Source organism: Pan troglodytes, chromosome 11 (genome assembly GCF_028858775.2).
Source record: "Pan troglodytes isolate AG18354 chromosome 11, NHGRI_mPanTro3-v2.0_pri, whole genome shotgun sequence".
In the NCBI taxonomy this organism is placed as follows: Eukaryota; Metazoa; Chordata; class Mammalia; order Primates; family Hominidae; genus Pan; species Pan troglodytes.
Window position 1 is genome coordinate 10,616,113 of NC_072409.2, and position 16,692 is coordinate 10,632,804.

The 16,692-nt window shown below is 52.9% G+C and overlaps 1 protein-coding gene across 1 annotated transcript in view; it reads left to right on the forward strand.

Moving 5' to 3' along the window:
* ENG (endoglin) overlaps nucleotides 1-16,692 on the forward strand; it is a 40,251-nt gene that overhangs the window by 14,579 nt on the left and 8,980 nt on the right. Inside the window, exons 4-9 of the mRNA XM_016961724.3 lie at nucleotides 10,847-10,987; nucleotides 13,996-14,158; nucleotides 14,808-14,973; nucleotides 15,310-15,436; nucleotides 15,691-15,865; nucleotides 16,221-16,363. Coding sequence (XP_016817213.2) covers nucleotides 10,847-10,987; nucleotides 13,996-14,158; nucleotides 14,808-14,973; nucleotides 15,310-15,436; nucleotides 15,691-15,865; nucleotides 16,221-16,363 — 915 coding nt within the window. The remainder of the gene's footprint in view (nucleotides 1-10,846; nucleotides 10,988-13,995; nucleotides 14,159-14,807; nucleotides 14,974-15,309; nucleotides 15,437-15,690; nucleotides 15,866-16,220; nucleotides 16,364-16,692) is intronic.

Genomic DNA, 16,692 nt, shown 5'->3' on the forward strand with positions numbered 1-16,692 from the left:
TTCTCCCCACTTGCTGGTAGACACGCCTTTCTCGGACTCAGGAGCTCACCTGAGAACACAGAGTAGCAGAACCTGGCCCAGGGGCCTGGCTTACACCAAATCACTCTGTTTGTTTGTTTTTTGTTGTTTTCGTTTGTTTGTTTTTTGCCTCAGACTCCCGTAGCTGGGATTACAGGCGTCCGCCACCATGCCCAGCTAATTTTTGTATTTTTAGTAGAGACAGGGTTTCACCATGTTGGAGAGGCTAGTTTTGAACTCCTGACCTCAAATAATCCGCCCACCTCGGCCTCCCAAAGTGCTGGGATTACAGGCATCAGCCACTGCGTCTGGCCCCAAGTAACTCTTGAACGTGTGAGTGAATGCACGCATGCGTGCACAAATGTGTGCGCCGCTGTATGACCTTGATGCAGGGGTTGAGAACACAGGTTCTGGAGCCAGGCAGCCCTCCAGCTGAACTGTGGCTCCGCCTCTGAGAGCCACATCGCCTTGGGCCACCTCCGAGCTTTGATTTTCCCACGGGAAACCTGGACCCATTAGCAGCACCTACCTCACAGGTGTGTTGTAAGAATCCAGCAGGACGGTGCAAGCAAAACACCAAGCACAGGACCTGCCTGGAGCGATGGCTCAGCGTATGGTGGCTACGGTTATTGTTATTATTATTTCTCTCTGGGTTCCATTTCTCATCTGTGAACATCCCCATTTTGCCAGGGTTGTTACCATTTACAGAATGTCTTCGTATCAGTTGAATAATTTGAACCTCAATGGTTATTGCTACAAGATCAATGGGGCAGGTCAGGCGCGGTGGCTCACAGCTGTAATCCCAGCACTTTGGGAGGCTGAGGCGGGCAGATCACTTGAGGTCAGGAGTTCGAGACTAGCCTGGCCAACATGGCGAAACCGCATCTCTACTAAAAATACAAAAATTAGCCAGGCGTGGTGGCAGGTGCCTGTAATCCCAGCTATTAGAGAGGCTGAGGCAAGAGAATCGCTTGAACCCGGGAGGCGGAGATTGCAGTGAGCCGAGTTCGCACCACTGCACTCCAGCCTGAGCGACAGAGCAAGACCCTGTCTCAAAAACAAAACAACAACAACAAAAAGATTAATGGGGCAGGGCTGTGAATTCATTTTCAGCAGGGCAAGCTGAGGTCCAGCCTCATGGAGCTGGGCCTTCCTCCTCCTGCTGCTTCTTGTCTCCCTGCTCTGAGGGTTGAGCCCGTGATGCTGCCAGCCCCTACTGCTGTGACCACTGAGGACCCTGTGGTTTCCCTGGGAGGCACCTTCCTCCCCAGGCATCCCCTAAGAGTGGGGTCTAGAGCTCACAGTCCCCATTGCGCAGCCCTCACCAGGTGCCACTCTGTGCCCAGCCTGTGTTGATGATGCAGACAGAAGGTAGAGCCAGGGAGGCAGAGGTGGCATCAGCAGCCCTGGTATGAGTGGTGGGATCAGCAAGTGGGGCTTCAGGGGGCCGCAGGTGATGGGGCGATGAGCACTGAAGGTAGAGGAGGGAGGGGCGTTAGGGAAAAGGCCCCTGGTGTCTAGCCCAAGAGCAGGGTAGAGGGCATTCCAGGCAGAAGCCAGTGCACAGCAAGGGCATTCCAGGCAGAAGCCAGTGCACGGCAAAGGCCTAGCGGCATGGGGCTGGACGTGGTAGTGGGGGTGGCGGCTCTTAGCAGCCAGCCCCATCCCTCCTGACCTATGGCCGGCTTCTTCGATCTCTGGCACAGAGAAGTGGCTTTCCCGTCCATCCCTCAGAATCCTCAGATTTCCTGTGGGTGGGTGGTAGATGGGCGGTGGCAGCCGAGAGCCTTGAGGAAGTGCCGCTCAGTGCGTGTGCTGGGCAGGTCTGCAGACAGCCCCGCTGGGCAGGGGCTGGATCTCGCTGGGTCCCTGAAGGGCAGGCCGGAGCCTGGATTCCGGGAGGGGGCCCAGGGTCACATCCTGACCCTCGGAGACAGGAAACCAGCCTGGTGTCTCAGCAATTCCCGTCAGGCTGACTGGGCCGATCTGCTATCCTCCTAACAAATGCACAGGCAGCCAGGCCAGGGCAGAGCTGGGTCAGCACTGATTCACCCGCTCCTGGGCAAACTTGGGGCAGCTGAGACCCCACCCACCCCTGAACAGACACAGCCTGTCAGGCCCCAGCACTGACTCACTCTTGACCAGAGGGGCAGGCAACACCACTCAGGCAGAGAGAGAGAGCCGGGAGGGACCTTAGCTCCCCCAGACTGTCCTGGGAGGCTGTGGGAGGCCATGGAAGGCAGTACAGCCCTCAGACTTGGGCAAAGGGGACCCCTGCCTGGGCTTGGGGGAAGCAGTCTCCCTCTGGCCCTCTGCCAATGGCAGCCCTCTCCCAGGGTGGGGACTCTGTGGGGCCAAAGGGATGTACCCCCTTGAAACCTGTACCCCTCCCTTCTAGACAATGCTCTGGGTACCCAGGACCCCAGAATCCCAAATGGCTCTGAGCCTCCTCTCAGGGCTGCAGGGATCTTTCCTGTTCCATCCTCCAGGGGAGCACTGCATGGCTATGTGAGCTCCCCCAGACCCGAAGGATGGTTGAGTTGGCTACTTGGGGAGGCAGGCATGGTGGAGTTTGGGTATCCGGGCTGAGCTGTCCACATGTGGACACATGAGCACCCTTGCTGGCTGTCAGAACCACAGTGATGAGAAGGAGAAAGCACTGGGGCCAGAGGCTGCCATTTGTATTCTTGTCTCAGGCCTTGCAAATATTAGAGACAGTCTTGCTGAAGGGGCAGGATTGGGGGTTGGGGAGGGTCAGACAGGCTGAGCAGGGATTGTGCCTGCCCTCTTACTGCTGAATCTTTGGTGTTAAGCTCGAAGTCAGCCCAGGAATCAATATCTGTTGGATGAATGGATGGATGTGGATGGATGGATGGATGGATGGATGCATGCATGCAGGCATGGATGAGAAGATGGATGGATAAGGGAGGGAGGGAGAGAGGATAAAAGAAAGGAAGGAAAAACTGTACATTCTTATAAGCATTTGGTGATTGGCTATTCCCAAGTGGGCTGATGATGTTTCTTGCTGTTTATGTCTGGTCGTTCGGAGGTGTTGGTTTGTTCTCTGCCAAGCTCTTGAGGACAGAGTTATGCCTTTTCTGTCCTTTGAGAACACAGAAGCCCCAGGCTGGGCCCAGTGCCAGCCTCTCAGACAGGCAAATGAGTTGGAGAGGTGAGGACACGTGGGCTGACCACCAGAAGGGCTGGAGGTACCAGGGGCCCCCTCAGCTGAGGAAGAAGCATATCTCTCCAGGGCATTCTGAAAACCCACTCTGTGGCCATCTGGCTGGAGACCAGGACTCCTAGATGTAAAATGCTGGGACCCCCAGAAGGCAGCCTGGGATCTAGGGGCCACACAATTCTAGAACATCACTGAGCTCAACTCCTCCTTGCACAGATGGGGAGGCTGAGGCTCAGAGATAGGATGCCACAGCGAGGCATGGCTGAGAGATTTGTAGTTCTCACCAGCTGCAGCCCACCTCTAACTGGACCCATGCTTCCCAGCCCCTAAACCGTGGATGGCTCTCCTTGGATGACTGTATGCAAGGGGAGAATCAGAGGGATTAAAAAGCCAACCAGGCCAGGCGTGGTGTCTCATGCCTGTAATCTCAGCACTTTGGGAGGCCGAGGTGGGTGGATCATTTGGGTCAGGAGTTCGAGACCAGCCTGGCCGACATGGGCGAAACCCCGTCTCTACTAAAAATACAAAAATTAGCTGAGCACGGTGGTGGGTGCCTGTAGTCCCAGCTACTCAGGAGACTGAACCAGCAGAATTACTTGAACCCAGGAGGCGGAGATTGCAGTGAGCCGAGATCGTGCCACTGTACTCCAGCCTGAGTGACAGAGCAAGACTGTGTCTCAAAAAAAAAAGCCAAACTACTCCCACATGTTTAGCTGGGCACTGGACAACCTACTTTGCAGGTGGAATTGCACTGAAACCTCATAAGTCAATGAAGTGGGAATACCATTTTCCAAATCAGGAAACTGAGGCCCAGAGAGGCATAGTGACTGTCCAAGGTCATAGGCTAATGACTGAGCCCCCATCTGAATTCAGGTTGGTCTGGCTTTGATCCTTTCCCCTGCCACCCTGCCTGTAGGACCATCTGAGTTTTCTGGGGTGGACAGAGGGACGGCTGGCTCCAATCTGACCGCCTCCGGTCAGGCCCTGGGAGGGTGGGGGCTGCAGGCAGCCCTGAGGCTCCACTCCTAGAAGAATTGCTGGAAGCGACTTTCTATAAGTGGCTACTAGCACTCAGGGCCTCCTCACCGAAATCCCCCCTTCCCGCCACCAACTGCTGGGCAACAATGGCATCTGTGGGACATTGGTACAAAAATAGAAACGCGGTCTCCCGCCCACCCGCTCAGGGAGGGGGCTGGGTAGGCGCAGGCTGGCCAGGCTGGGGGTGAGGGGCTGGCCAGACTGCGGAATTCCCAGGGTCCCATGAGGAAGGCTGGGAGCTTGGGGTTGGGGGCAAGGCTGGCGCCATCGTTTTTTGCCTCTGGGGCCCCCGGCCGGGAGAGAAGGGGGAAGTCGGTGTGCGTGTGAGTGGCCGTGGCGGTGAGTCAGGGCCGTGGGGAGGGAAATGTTTGCTGTAGAAACCCTGACTGGGTTTTTCTGGTAACCAGCTGTTTTTCAGCTTGGCCCCGCAGCTCAGAGAACCTGAGCACCCAGCTTTCCAGCCCCCCTGAGTTTCCCAACTACTCACTTGCCCCCACCTCCTACCTGCCCTCAAGCCTGCAGGGAAGGACTTGGTGACAACTGAGTGGTAGCTTTGGTTCGTGAGCTCTGGGATGAGAGCTGAGTGTCCCAAGAAACATTCTGAAGTTCCAGCCTCCTCGTCACCCCTCACAGACAGCATGACCAGGCTGTGACCTGAACTTCCCTTTTTTTTCACTTCCTTTATCCATAGCCCAACCTGGTACTGGTTCCCAACCCTGTCCTACCCCCATTTCACAGATGAGGAAACTGAGGCATAGAGGAACAGGGACAGTGGCGGAGCAGCAGTAGGACTGGATGGCCATGGGGCTCCTTCATCCCCACTCAGGGCTTGGCCACCAGACTGCACTCTGGCTTCTGCAGCATGCTTGGCCTGTGGGTGTCACCATGGGATGGCAGATGGATGTCCTCATGCACCACAGGCTGTGCTGTGTCCTGGCCATGATCTGACTATCCAGAGGGACCATCTCTTCATCGTGTGGGCCTTGCAATTCTTTCCTCCAGGTTGGGACAAGCAGATGGGGCTGCACAGCAATGGACTGTAGGGCAATCTGGGAGAGAGGTGCAGTTGAGAGGGAGGACATGGTCCAGGGAATGCAGGCCCCGCTGTGGCACCACGCCCAGCCTAGAAAGCGTAATATTTTTTAAAACTGCCAGGCATGGTGGCTCACGCCTGTAATCCCAGCACTTTGGGAGGCCGAGGTGGGTGGATTGTTTGAGTCTAGGAGTTCAACACCAGCCTGGGCAACATAGTGAAACCCCATCTCTACAAAAAATATAAAAATTAGCCAGGCATACTGGTGTATGCCTGTAGTCCCAGCTACTTGGGAGGCTAAGGCGGGAGGATCACTTGAGCCTGAGGGGCGGAAGTTGCAGTGAGCAATCATGCCACTGTACTCCAGCCTGGGCAACAGAGGGAGACCCTGTCTTTAAAAAAATTATATATATATATTTTTTATTCAAAACTGATGAAACAATATATTTTGAAAACCAAAAGTTATAAACCCACTAGAAAACATTAATCAAAACATGAACTTATACAAACATAAATTTGAAACATATCTTATCCCATAAATTAGCATAAAATAATTATTTAAAAATAACCAACCTAACTGGGCGCAGTGGCTCACACCTATAATCCCAGCACTTTGGGAGGCTGAGGCAGGCAGATCACAGGTCAAGAGATTAAGACCATTGTGGCCAAAAAGGTGAAACCCCATCTCCACTAAAAATACAAAAATTAGGCTGGGCGTGGTGGCACACGCTTATAATCCCAGCACTTTGGGAGGCTGAGGCGCATGGATCATGAGGTCAGGAGTTCGAGACCAGCCTGGCCAAGATGGTGAAACCCCATCTCTACTAAAAATACGAAAACTAGCCAGGCGCAGTGGCAGGTGCCTGTAATCCCAGTTACTCAGGAGTCTGAGGCAGGAGAATTGCTTGAACCCAGGAGGTGGAGGTTGTGGTGAGCGGAGGTCGCTGTACTTTAGCCTGGGCGACACAGCAAGACTCCATCTCAAAAAAAGAAAAAATTACAAAAATTAATTGGGCATGGTGGCGCACACCTGTAGTCCCAGCTGCTCGGGAGGCTGAGGCAGGAGAATCGCTTGAACCCGGGAGGTGGAGGTTGCGGTGAGCAGAGATTGCTGCACTCTAGCCTAGGTGACAGAGCAAGACTCCATCTCAAAAATATATATATACAAAAATTAGCTGGGCATGGTGGTGCACGCCTGTAGTCCCAGCTACTTGGGAGGCTGAGGCAGGACAATTGCTTGAACCCAGGAGGCGGAGGTGGCAGTGAGCCGAGATCATGCCATTGCACTCCAGCCTGGCAACAGAGCAAGACTCCATCTCAAAAAACAATAATAAATAGAAAAAAACTAAATGGCACACTAAAATGAAAAAAAAAATTGTGTTTACAACTAATTGATCACAACCAGTTACAGATTGCTTTGTTCCTTCTCCACACTCACTGCTTCACTTGACGAGCCTAAAAAAAGGAAACAAAATATTTGTGACACATTGAAAATGAAATACTATTATTTGTTCTTTTTGTGTTTTAAAGAGGAAACTTAAAAGCAAAGAGTAATTATGGTATCATTATTGAGTAACAGAAATATTTCTGGGCAGATTTTTCCAGTGGCTGAAACACTGTCTCTGGCTTTGTGACGTCAGTTGGGGAAATGGCAAGATGATTAAAAGTTAAATCTCAAAACTTTCCACTGGTGTCTTCATCTTGAAATAGCCTTCCCCTTTTTCATAACTTTGAAAAGAGCTTTTGGGTCATCTTTTAGACTGGCAGCTTTTGTATGAGAGCACTGGGAGTCTGTGTTTCAGCAAATTACATTTGTCTTTGTCCTCCTGAGTTGGTGGCAGGGCTTCTGAGGCATTTACCTGTCTTTTTTTTTTTTTTTTTTTGAGGCAGAGTTTCACTCTTGTTGCCCAGGCTAGAGCTCAATGACGCGATCTTGGCTCACCGCAACCTCCGCCTCCTGGGGTTCAAGCGATTCTCCTGCCTCAGCCTCCCGAGTAGCTGGGATTACAGGCATGCACCACCACACCTGGCTAATTTAGTATTTTTAGTAGAGACGGGGTTTCTCCACGTTGGTCAGGTTGGTCTTGAACTCCCAACCTCAGGTGACCCGCCCACCTCAGCCTCCCACAGTGCTGGGATTACAGGCGTAAGCCACCACGCCTGGCCTGCCTGTCTTAGTCTCAGCACTCACCTGTTCACATGCCACTAGTTCAGAAAGTCTTTGAGGTCATTCTTTCAATAGACACTGGCTTGTAGATTGCTGTGTTCTTTTTCTTCTTGGGAATAAGGTTAGAAAAATGTGCTAGGGAAGGATGTGCTACACAAAAATGTGTAGAAAAATGTGAGAGCAGCCGGGTGCGGTGGCTCACGCCTATAATCCTAGCACTTTGGGAGGCCAAGGCGGGTGGATCACCTGAGGTCAGGAGTTTGAGCCCATCCTGGCCAACATGGCGAAACCCCATCTTTACTAAAAATACAAAAATTAGCTGGGCGTGGTGGCATGCACCTGTAGTCCCAGCTACTTGGGAGGCTAAGGCAGGAGAATCACTTGAACCCAGGAGGTGGAGGTTGCAGTGAGCCGAGATTGCGCCATTGCACTCCAGCCTGGCAACAGAGCAAGACTCCATCTCAAAAAATAATAATAAATAGAAAAAAACTAAATGGCACACTAAAATGAAAAAAACAATTGTGTTTACAAGTAATTGATCACAACTAGTTACAGATTGCTTTGTTCCTTCTCCACTCTCACTGCTTCACTTGACGAGCCTAAAAAAAAGAAACAGTGAGCTGGGATTGCACCATTGGGGTTTCACCATGTTGATCAGGCTGGTCTCGCACTCCAGCCTGGGCAGGAAGAGTGAAACTCCATCTCAGAAAAAAAAAAAAAGTGAAAAGAAAAGAAAAATGTGAGAGCACAGGCCTACCTGGGCACGAATCCCAGCCCCTGGCTGACTTCCTGTGTCATCAAAGGCAAATGACTTCACCTCTCAGGGTCTTGGTTCCCTCATCTGTAAGTGAAAATAAGAATGGTGGCCAGGTGCAGTGGCTCATGCCTGTAATTCCAGCACTTTGGGAGGCCGAGGCGGGCAGATCATTTGAGGTCAAGAGTTTGAGACCAGTCTGGCCAACATGCTGAAACCCCATCTCTACTAAAAATACAAAAATTAGCCAGGCATGGTGGCAATCGCCTGTAGTCCCAGCTACTCAGGATGCTGAGGCAGGAGAATTGCTTGACCCAGGAGGCCGAGGTTGCAGTGAGCCGAGGTTGTGCCACTGCAATCCAGCCTGGGCAACAGAGCAAGACTCTGTCTCAAAAAAAAAAAAAAGAATGGTAGCTCATGTCTGTAATTCCAGCACTTTGGGAAGCCGAGGTGGGAGGATTGCTTGAGCCTAGGAGGTTGAGGCTGCAGTGAGCCATGATTGCACCACTGCACTCTAGCCTGGACAAGAGAGTAAGACCCTGTCTCAAAAAAACAAAGAAAAGCCAGCCTGGCCAACATAGTGAAACCCCATCTCTATTAAAAATATAAAAAATTAATCTGGTGTGGTGGCACACGCCTGTAGTCCTAGCTACTCAGGAGGCTGAGGCAGGAGAATTGCTTGAACCCAGGAGGCAGAGGTTATAGTGAGCTGAGATTGTGCCACTGGGTTCCAGCCTGGGTGACAGAGCAAGACCCTGTCTCAAAAGAAAAAAAAAAAAAAAAGGCCAGGCAGGGTGGTTCACGCCTGTAATCCCAGCACTTTGGGAGGCCGAGGCAGGTGGATCACAAGGTCAGAGTTCGAGACCAGCCTGACCAACATGGTGAAACCCCGTCTCTACTAAAAAATACAAAAATTAGCCAGGCATGGTAGTGGGCGCCTATAGTCCCAGCTACTCGGGAGGCTGAGGCAGGAGAATGACTTGAACCTGGTACGCGAAGGTTGCAGTGAGCCAAGATCGCCCCATTGCACTCCAGCCTGGGCGACAGAGCGAGACTCCGCCTCAAAGAAAAAAAAGAAAAAAAAAAAAGCCAACCTGGCCAACATGGTGAAACTCCATCTCTAGTAAAAATACAAAAAATTAGCCATGCGTAGTGGTGGGCACCTGCAGTTCCAGCTACTCGGGAGGCTGAGGCAGGAGAATTGCTTGAACCTGGGAGGCAGAGGTTGCAGTGAGCCGAGATCACATCACTGCACTCCAGTCTGGACAACAGAGGGAGACTCTGTCTCTTAAAAAAAAAAAAAAAAAAATGGTATTTACGTCTTAAGGTTGTTGAAAGGATTAAATGAGTTAATGTGTAAAGCACTTAGAACACTGCTGGGATTTAATAGGCCCTATTTACGTGGTAGGTAGGTATTGCTGTTGTTATAAAAACATTCTAAATGTATACATCATTGAACAATTAAAAATTTTAATGCAGTGGGTACGTCTCAAGACATAAATGATTTCAACTTCACATTCTTATATCAAAATAATGGCATTATACCAAAACAACCCCCCAGGATTTTAGTACTTTAAAATGGTGAGACAAGCAGGAATATTGCAAACTGGGAGAGCAATTGTGACTGTCTCATGTGGGCTGGAAGCAGAGCTGTCACTCAGGGACAGCAGGAAAGGTGGTGGGGACGATGGGGCAGGGGATCACTGCCTCCAGGCACAGGACACTCCCTAAGGCCCAGTACACAACAGGTTCTCATTTGATCCTTGATGGATGAAGTTCAGGCTCATCCCTTTTTTTGTTTTGTTTTGTTTTTTTTTTTTTTTTTGAGACAGAGCATCATTCTTGTTGCCCAGGCTGGAGTGCAATAGCGCAATCTCAGCTCACTGCAACCTCTACCTCCTGGGTTCAAGAGATTCTCCTGCCTCAGCCTCCCAAGTAGCTGGAATTACAGGCGTCCACCACCACCCCACCTGGCCAATTTTTTGTATTTTTAGTAAAGACGGGGTTTCACCATGTTGGACAGACTAGTCTCGAACTCCTGACCTCAGGTGATCCACCTGCCTCAGCCTCCCAGAGTGCTGGGATTACAGGCGTGAACCACTATGCCCGGCCTTTTTTTTTTTTTTTTTTTTTTTTAGATGGAGTCTCACTCTGTTGCCCTGTTGCCCAGGCTAGAATGCAGTGGTGCCATCTCAGCTCAATGCCACCTCTGTCCCCAGGGTTCAAGCAATTCTTGTGTCTCAGCCTCCCGAGTGGCTGAGATTATAGGCGCCCACCACCACACCTGGCTAATTTTTGTATTTTTAATACAGATGGGGTTTCACCATGTTGGTCAGGCTGGTCTCGACTCCTGACCTCAGGTGATCCGCCCATCTCAGCCTCCCAAAGTGTTGGGATTACAGACGTGAGCCACCGTGCCCAGCCTAATTTTTTTTCTCTTTTCAGATTTGCCGGGCTTACCTCCTTCTTTGTTTATTGTGAATTCCCTGAGGATGGCCAGAGGGACAGGCACTACCCCGGGCACTGGGAGGTGAGGGTGGACACAGCAGGCAGGGAGAGTGGAGTGGAAGCATCCAAATCATCACTGCCTGTCTGGGTGGCACAACCTATACAAATCTGACTGGACTGTGTGTGTCTCTCCTCTGTGTCCCCCAGGGCCCATCACAGCTGGAGCTGACTCTCCAGGCATCCGAGCAAAATGGCACCCGGCCCCGAGAGGTGCTTCTGGTCCTCAGTGTAAACAGCAGTGTCTTCCTGCATCTCCAGGCCCTGGGAATCCCACTGCACTTGGCCTACGTGAGTGTGTTCCCTCCAACCCCAGGCTGAGGCTCTGGCCATGGGAGGTCCCTACTGTCCATCTCTGTGGGTCAGGATCTCCCACCCCAGCAGCCCAGCCCTGCTTCTCCCTTTCATGTTGACATTATTCACCAGGGTCCTGCCTGGTGACGCCAATGGTCTCTACCAGAGAGAACCCAGAGGGCACCAGGACTACAGTAAAGAGTCTAGACCAAGAGGTGGGAGTCAGGTTGATGTGCAGCCCTGGCCAACTCTGATCCTCTGCATAGCCTCAGTTTGCCTCTCTGTCCAGTGGGACAACTGAACTCAATATTTTATATGATAATCTTTTCATTGTCTTTGAAAAAGTTACACGTCATATATTTGAAAATATTTAAAGACAGAGGAAAAGGGCCAGGAAAAAACCTAACGTGTTAACAGTGGTTATGGCTGGGAAGTGGGATTAGGAGAGACATTTAGTTGGTTCTTCACACTTTGTTGAGTTTGCAAGAGTTGCTCTAAATGGATTTGGCCTATTTTGGAGAAAAAAATATTTTTAAAAACTCAAGTTTTCAGGTCAGCTGTGGATTTGGGGGAAAAAAATTAAAAACAAACAACCAAAAGCATCAAGTTTTAAAAGTGTTAGATATATCCACCAGAGAGAGGAGGTCAGGGAGCTGGGACCCACTGCCAGAGGTCAGGGCTGGAGGAGGCAGGGTGGCTTGCCAGCACTGCCTCCTCCATGAGGAATGTCTGGGAGGTGGCCCCCAGATGTGCGCAGCTGTTGTTTACAACAGAGAAAGCAGAGGGTAGGAAGGGGAGAGCCCGGGGGAGAGCAAAGATAGCAAAGGGGAGAGAGGCATAGAAAGAAACATGCCCATTGGGGGAGGGAGGCAGGCTTGAGCGAAGTTGGGCGTGGGGGACAGGGGAGAAGCTTCCGGACTGGTGACAGGGACAGCACAGAGACAGTCAGACATGACCAAGCCAGCATGCCAAAGTCCTAGGAGGGAGGGGGCCAAATCCAACCACCAGGGCCAAGAGGATTTGACTCCTTGCAGCCCATCCCTCGGCCGCCCAGAAGGGGAATCGAGGTCCCAGAGGGGGCGTGGCCTTTACCATGGATCCTCCCCCTTCCCGATCTGAGTCCGTGCAGCCCAGGGTGAGGCAGGAACATGAAACGCGCCCGCCAGCCGGAAGGTCGCAGCAGCCGCCGGCTCTGGCCTCGGCCGCGCCGCCTTCCTCCTGGGGCCGCGCTGCTTCCCGAGCGGGCTCCCTGGGGCCGGTGGCCAGAGGGGACAAAGAGGCCAAGGCGCGGCCTCGGTGCCCGACCCAGTGCCAGGCGACCAACAGACGTCGTGCCCTGCTGTATCCCCATTTTACAGGGGATGACTCAAGGATCAGATCCCTTTCCCAACCCAGCTGTAAAGCCAGTGTCCCAGCCCTTTCCCATTCCGCGGGCTGGGTTCCTCACCCAAGGTGCCCATCACTTTGCCTCCTTGTTGAATCCCTACAGAGAAGGTATCTACTTCCTTCTAGATGGGCCATTCTAGGGTGTCTTCTCTACTGTTGCCATCTGGCAATACTCAATATCTAGCTTGGGCCAGGCGACCTGGCTTATGTCTGTAATCCCAACACTTTGGTAAGCCGAGGCAGGAGGGTCTCCTTTTTTTTTTTTTTTTTTGAGATGGAGTTTCACTCTTGTTGCCCAGGCTGGAGTGCAATGGCCCCATCTCGCCTCACGGCAACCTTCGCCTCCTGGGTTCAAGTAATTCTCCTGCCTCAGCCTCCCGAGTAGCTGGGATTACAGGCACCTGCCACCACCCCCACCTCATTTTTTGTATTTTTAGTAGAGACAGTGTTTCATACCGTGTTGGCTAGGCTGGTCTCGAACTCCTGACCTCAGGGGATCCACCCGCCTCGGCCTCCCAAAGTGCTGGTTTACAGGCGTGAGTCACTGTGCCTGGCCAGGGGGGTCTCTTGAGGCCAGGAGTTGGAGACCAGCCTGGGCAACATAGTGAGACCCTCGTCTCTAAAAAATTACAATAAAAAATATTTTTAAATCCAACCCGAAGCCCTTTTGCCTTTCTGCTGTTGCTGTTTCATTCAGCTCAATGCCCTTGGCTTTGGAGACTGTACACTAAGGAGCTCAGTCAGCGGCCCCAACAGCTTCCTCTGAATCCTTCAGCTTTCCAGAGTCACTCTTCCAGGAAGTCTTCCCTGTCTGCTTTCCTCCTCACCCCCAACCCCCATTTCTTCTGAGGCAATGGCAGGGTAGGCAGTGAGATGCTGAAGCCACCCAGATTCCCCATCCCTGTCCAACCAGGAGATCTGTCTGGCTCCTTTGTTTCTTATTAAAGAAAATTCTGTCTTCTATTGCTTCAAATGACTTGATGCATGTCTAGTTTCTGAATGGTAATATCCCCTAGGGCAGGGACCACTGATATGTGTCTTTAATTCATTAATTCATTCACCCATCCCTTTCTTCTTTCTTCCCTTTCTCCCTGTCTTCCCATAGGCGGGGAGCACCCACCACATGCTGGGTGTCAGGGTGACGCTGGCATGTCAGGATCCTGTGATGGGCCCAGGGCCCAGCACAAAGTCAGACAAATATTTCTCAGTGCGTACTACGTGTCAAGCACTGTGCAAGGATGGGCAAGGTAGACGTTGCCCCCTGTAGACCCTCACAGTGTAGGGAGATCCAGAGCCTCAGGGTGTAGGGAGAGACAGCCGCATGATGGCATAGATGTGGGTTGAATGAGAACAGCTCTGGAGGGGTGGGTGATGTTTGGACAGGTGGATGAACAAGGTGGTGTGTTCATCTGGCCCCCCAGGTATGCAAGGGAGAAGGGGCTGATCTGACTGCTAGGGGGCTCCGGGCTGACTGCAGATCCACCAGCCAGCATTCTCAGCTCCAGCCTCTTTCTCTCAGCCAATGGGCTGACTCCACAAATTACTTCCTGACCTCCTACATGGGATAGAGAGGGCACAGGGCCAGGAACAGCGCGCTGAGCCTCCACATGTCTCCCCAGAATTCCAGCCTGGTCACCTTCCAAGAGCCCCCAGGAGTCAACACCACAGAGCTGCCATCCTTCCCCAAGACCCAGATCCTCGAGTGGGCAGCTGAGAGGGGCCCCATCACCTCTGCTGCTGAGCTGAATGACCCCCAGAGCATCCTCCTCCGACTGGGCCAAGGTCAGTTTCCCCAGCAACCTCTCTGGGCTCATGATACTGCTCAGGAGGAATCTGAGCTCCTCTGGCCCACACCTCAAACTTGGGCACCAAGAGTGCAGGAGGGGACACGCTGTGCCACAGTTCACATGCCACAAGCCAGTGCTGCCTTGGGACAGTGATGGCTCCTCCACCAAACATCAGATTGAAGCATGTGGAATATGCCAGGTTCTGACCTAAAACCCCAGCATTTTCATACGATCTATTGTGCATCTACTATGTGCCAAAGCCCTATCATGCTAGGCACTTGGGGACACACTCAGGCCCTGCCTTCCTGGAGCTGATACTGTGATGAGGGAGGTGACAATAAACATGTACATGTACACAGATAAATCTATAATTTCGGGTCTTGCTGGGTGGTTTCGGGGCTGCAGCCTAACATGTGTCATGGGCTCATCCCTTATGTTAACAAACGGAGGCCCGGGGACTTGCACAGGGTCACTTGGCAGGTGAGTGGTGGAAGGGAAGTTCGAACCTAGGTCCTCTGACGCCTCTCCCCCTCTGCAGCACCGTCCTGCCTGCCCCACCACTACCTTTGGCTGTGGGTGAGGGTGGGGCTCTGTTAGGTGCAGGGCTGCTGAGGGAAGGGACTGAGGTGCACGTGTCTCTGCAGCCCAGGGGTCACTGTCCTTCTGCATGCTGGAAGCCAGCCAGGACATGGGCCACACGCTCGAGTGGCGGCCGCGTACTCCAGCCTTGGTCCGGGGCTGCCACTTGGAAGGCGTGGCCGGCCACAAGGAGGCGCACATCCTGAGGGTCCTGCCGGGCCACTCGGCCGGGTATGGCTCTCGCCCCGCCCCTGACACTAGTCCCCACCCCGAGAGACCCCCCCACCCGACCCCCCGCCCCCTCTCCGGTCCCTTATAAAGCCCCACCCCAGTCCCAGTCCCAGCCCCGCCGCAGCCCTGTGAGAGCGCAGTCACTTTCTCCTACTCTAGGCTACGCCCCCTATGGGCCCCTTCCCTTTGGGCACAAGCCTGGCCCCAGTCCCATCCCTATCCCATAAACCCACACCTGGCCAGGTAAGAGTGCAGCCGCCGCCCACCCGACGCCAGGCCTCGCTCCCCGCCTGGCCTGTCCGCTTCAGTGTTCCATCCGCGTCTGTCTCCCCGCAGGCCCCGGACGGTGACGGTGAAGGTGGAACTGAGCTGCGCACCCGGGGATCTCGATGCCGTCCTCATCCTGCAGGGTCCCCCCTACGTGTCCTGGCTCATCGACGCCAACCACAACATGCAGATCTGGGTGAGTTTTGCGCAGCTCCCGGGACACAAAACCCAAACTCCCAACCTCTGGATCAGGGAAGTTTCCTGGAAAGGTGAACCCCCGAGCTGAGTTGAAGGACAAATCACCTATGCCCATACGTGAGGGAAGGGGCCAGGCAGAAGACGCAGCAGGAGTGGGGACACAGCAGGACCGAGGCCTGGCATAACCCTGGCTGGCCTGCTGTGGCACAGACTGTGTCCATGGCCCCGTTCTGCCTCTCTCCCCACCATTAGACCACTGGAGAATACTCCTTGAAGATCTTTCCAGAGAAAAACATTCGTGGCTTCAAGCTCCCAGACACACCTCAAGGCCTCCTGGGGGAGGCCCGGATGCTCAATGCCAGCATTGTGGCATCCTTCGTGGAGCTACCGCTGGCCAGCATTGTCTCACTTCATGCCTCCAGCTGCGGTGAGCACCCTTCCCCTGCCCCTCCCTTCCCTTCCCCTCCCTTGGATCAGTGGCCACACTGTTGGTGAAGCACCTCTGTGTGAGCTTGGGCAAGGTACATCAGCCTCTCTGAGCCTCATTTTTCTCATCTGCACGTGGGAACAATGGGAGTAGCTAATCATAGAAGAGCCTGAGAATCGCTTGAACCTGGGAGATGGAGGTTGCAGTGAGCCGAGATCGTGCCACTGCACTCCAGCCCGGGTAACAGAGCAAAACTCCGTCTCAAAAAAAAAAAAAAAAAAAAAAAAAAGCCTGGTCCGGGCACACAATGATCACACAGTGACCATCCACCTGGCCTGCCTCTGCTACCCCACAGGTGGTAGGCTGCAGACCTCACCCGCACCGATCCAGACCACTCCTCCCAAGGACACTTGCAGCCCGGAGCTGCTCATGTCCCTGATCCAGACAAAGTGTGCCGACGACGCCATGACCCTGGTACTAAAGAAAGAGCTTGTTGCGGTAAGGGAACTCCTGCCCCTCTGGCTCAGGATGACATGGACATCTGGTTCCTCCCCTAGCCCAAGACTCTGGGGGTCCTAGCCCAGGCAGGGGGGCAAGTCACATCCCTCTGCAAGCCTTAGTTTTCCCACTTGTATAATGGAATTGATAATGGTACCTACCACGTGGTGAGAATTAAAGGCAGTCTGACAGGCCGATCACGTGGCACAGCAAGATGTGGTACATAGTAAGTGCTTAGTAAATAATGCCAGCACTAGGTAGTTGTCATTATTAATCCTAAATGCTCCCTGAGCTGGCTGGTCACTTAGCAGAATACCTACACAGGCCGG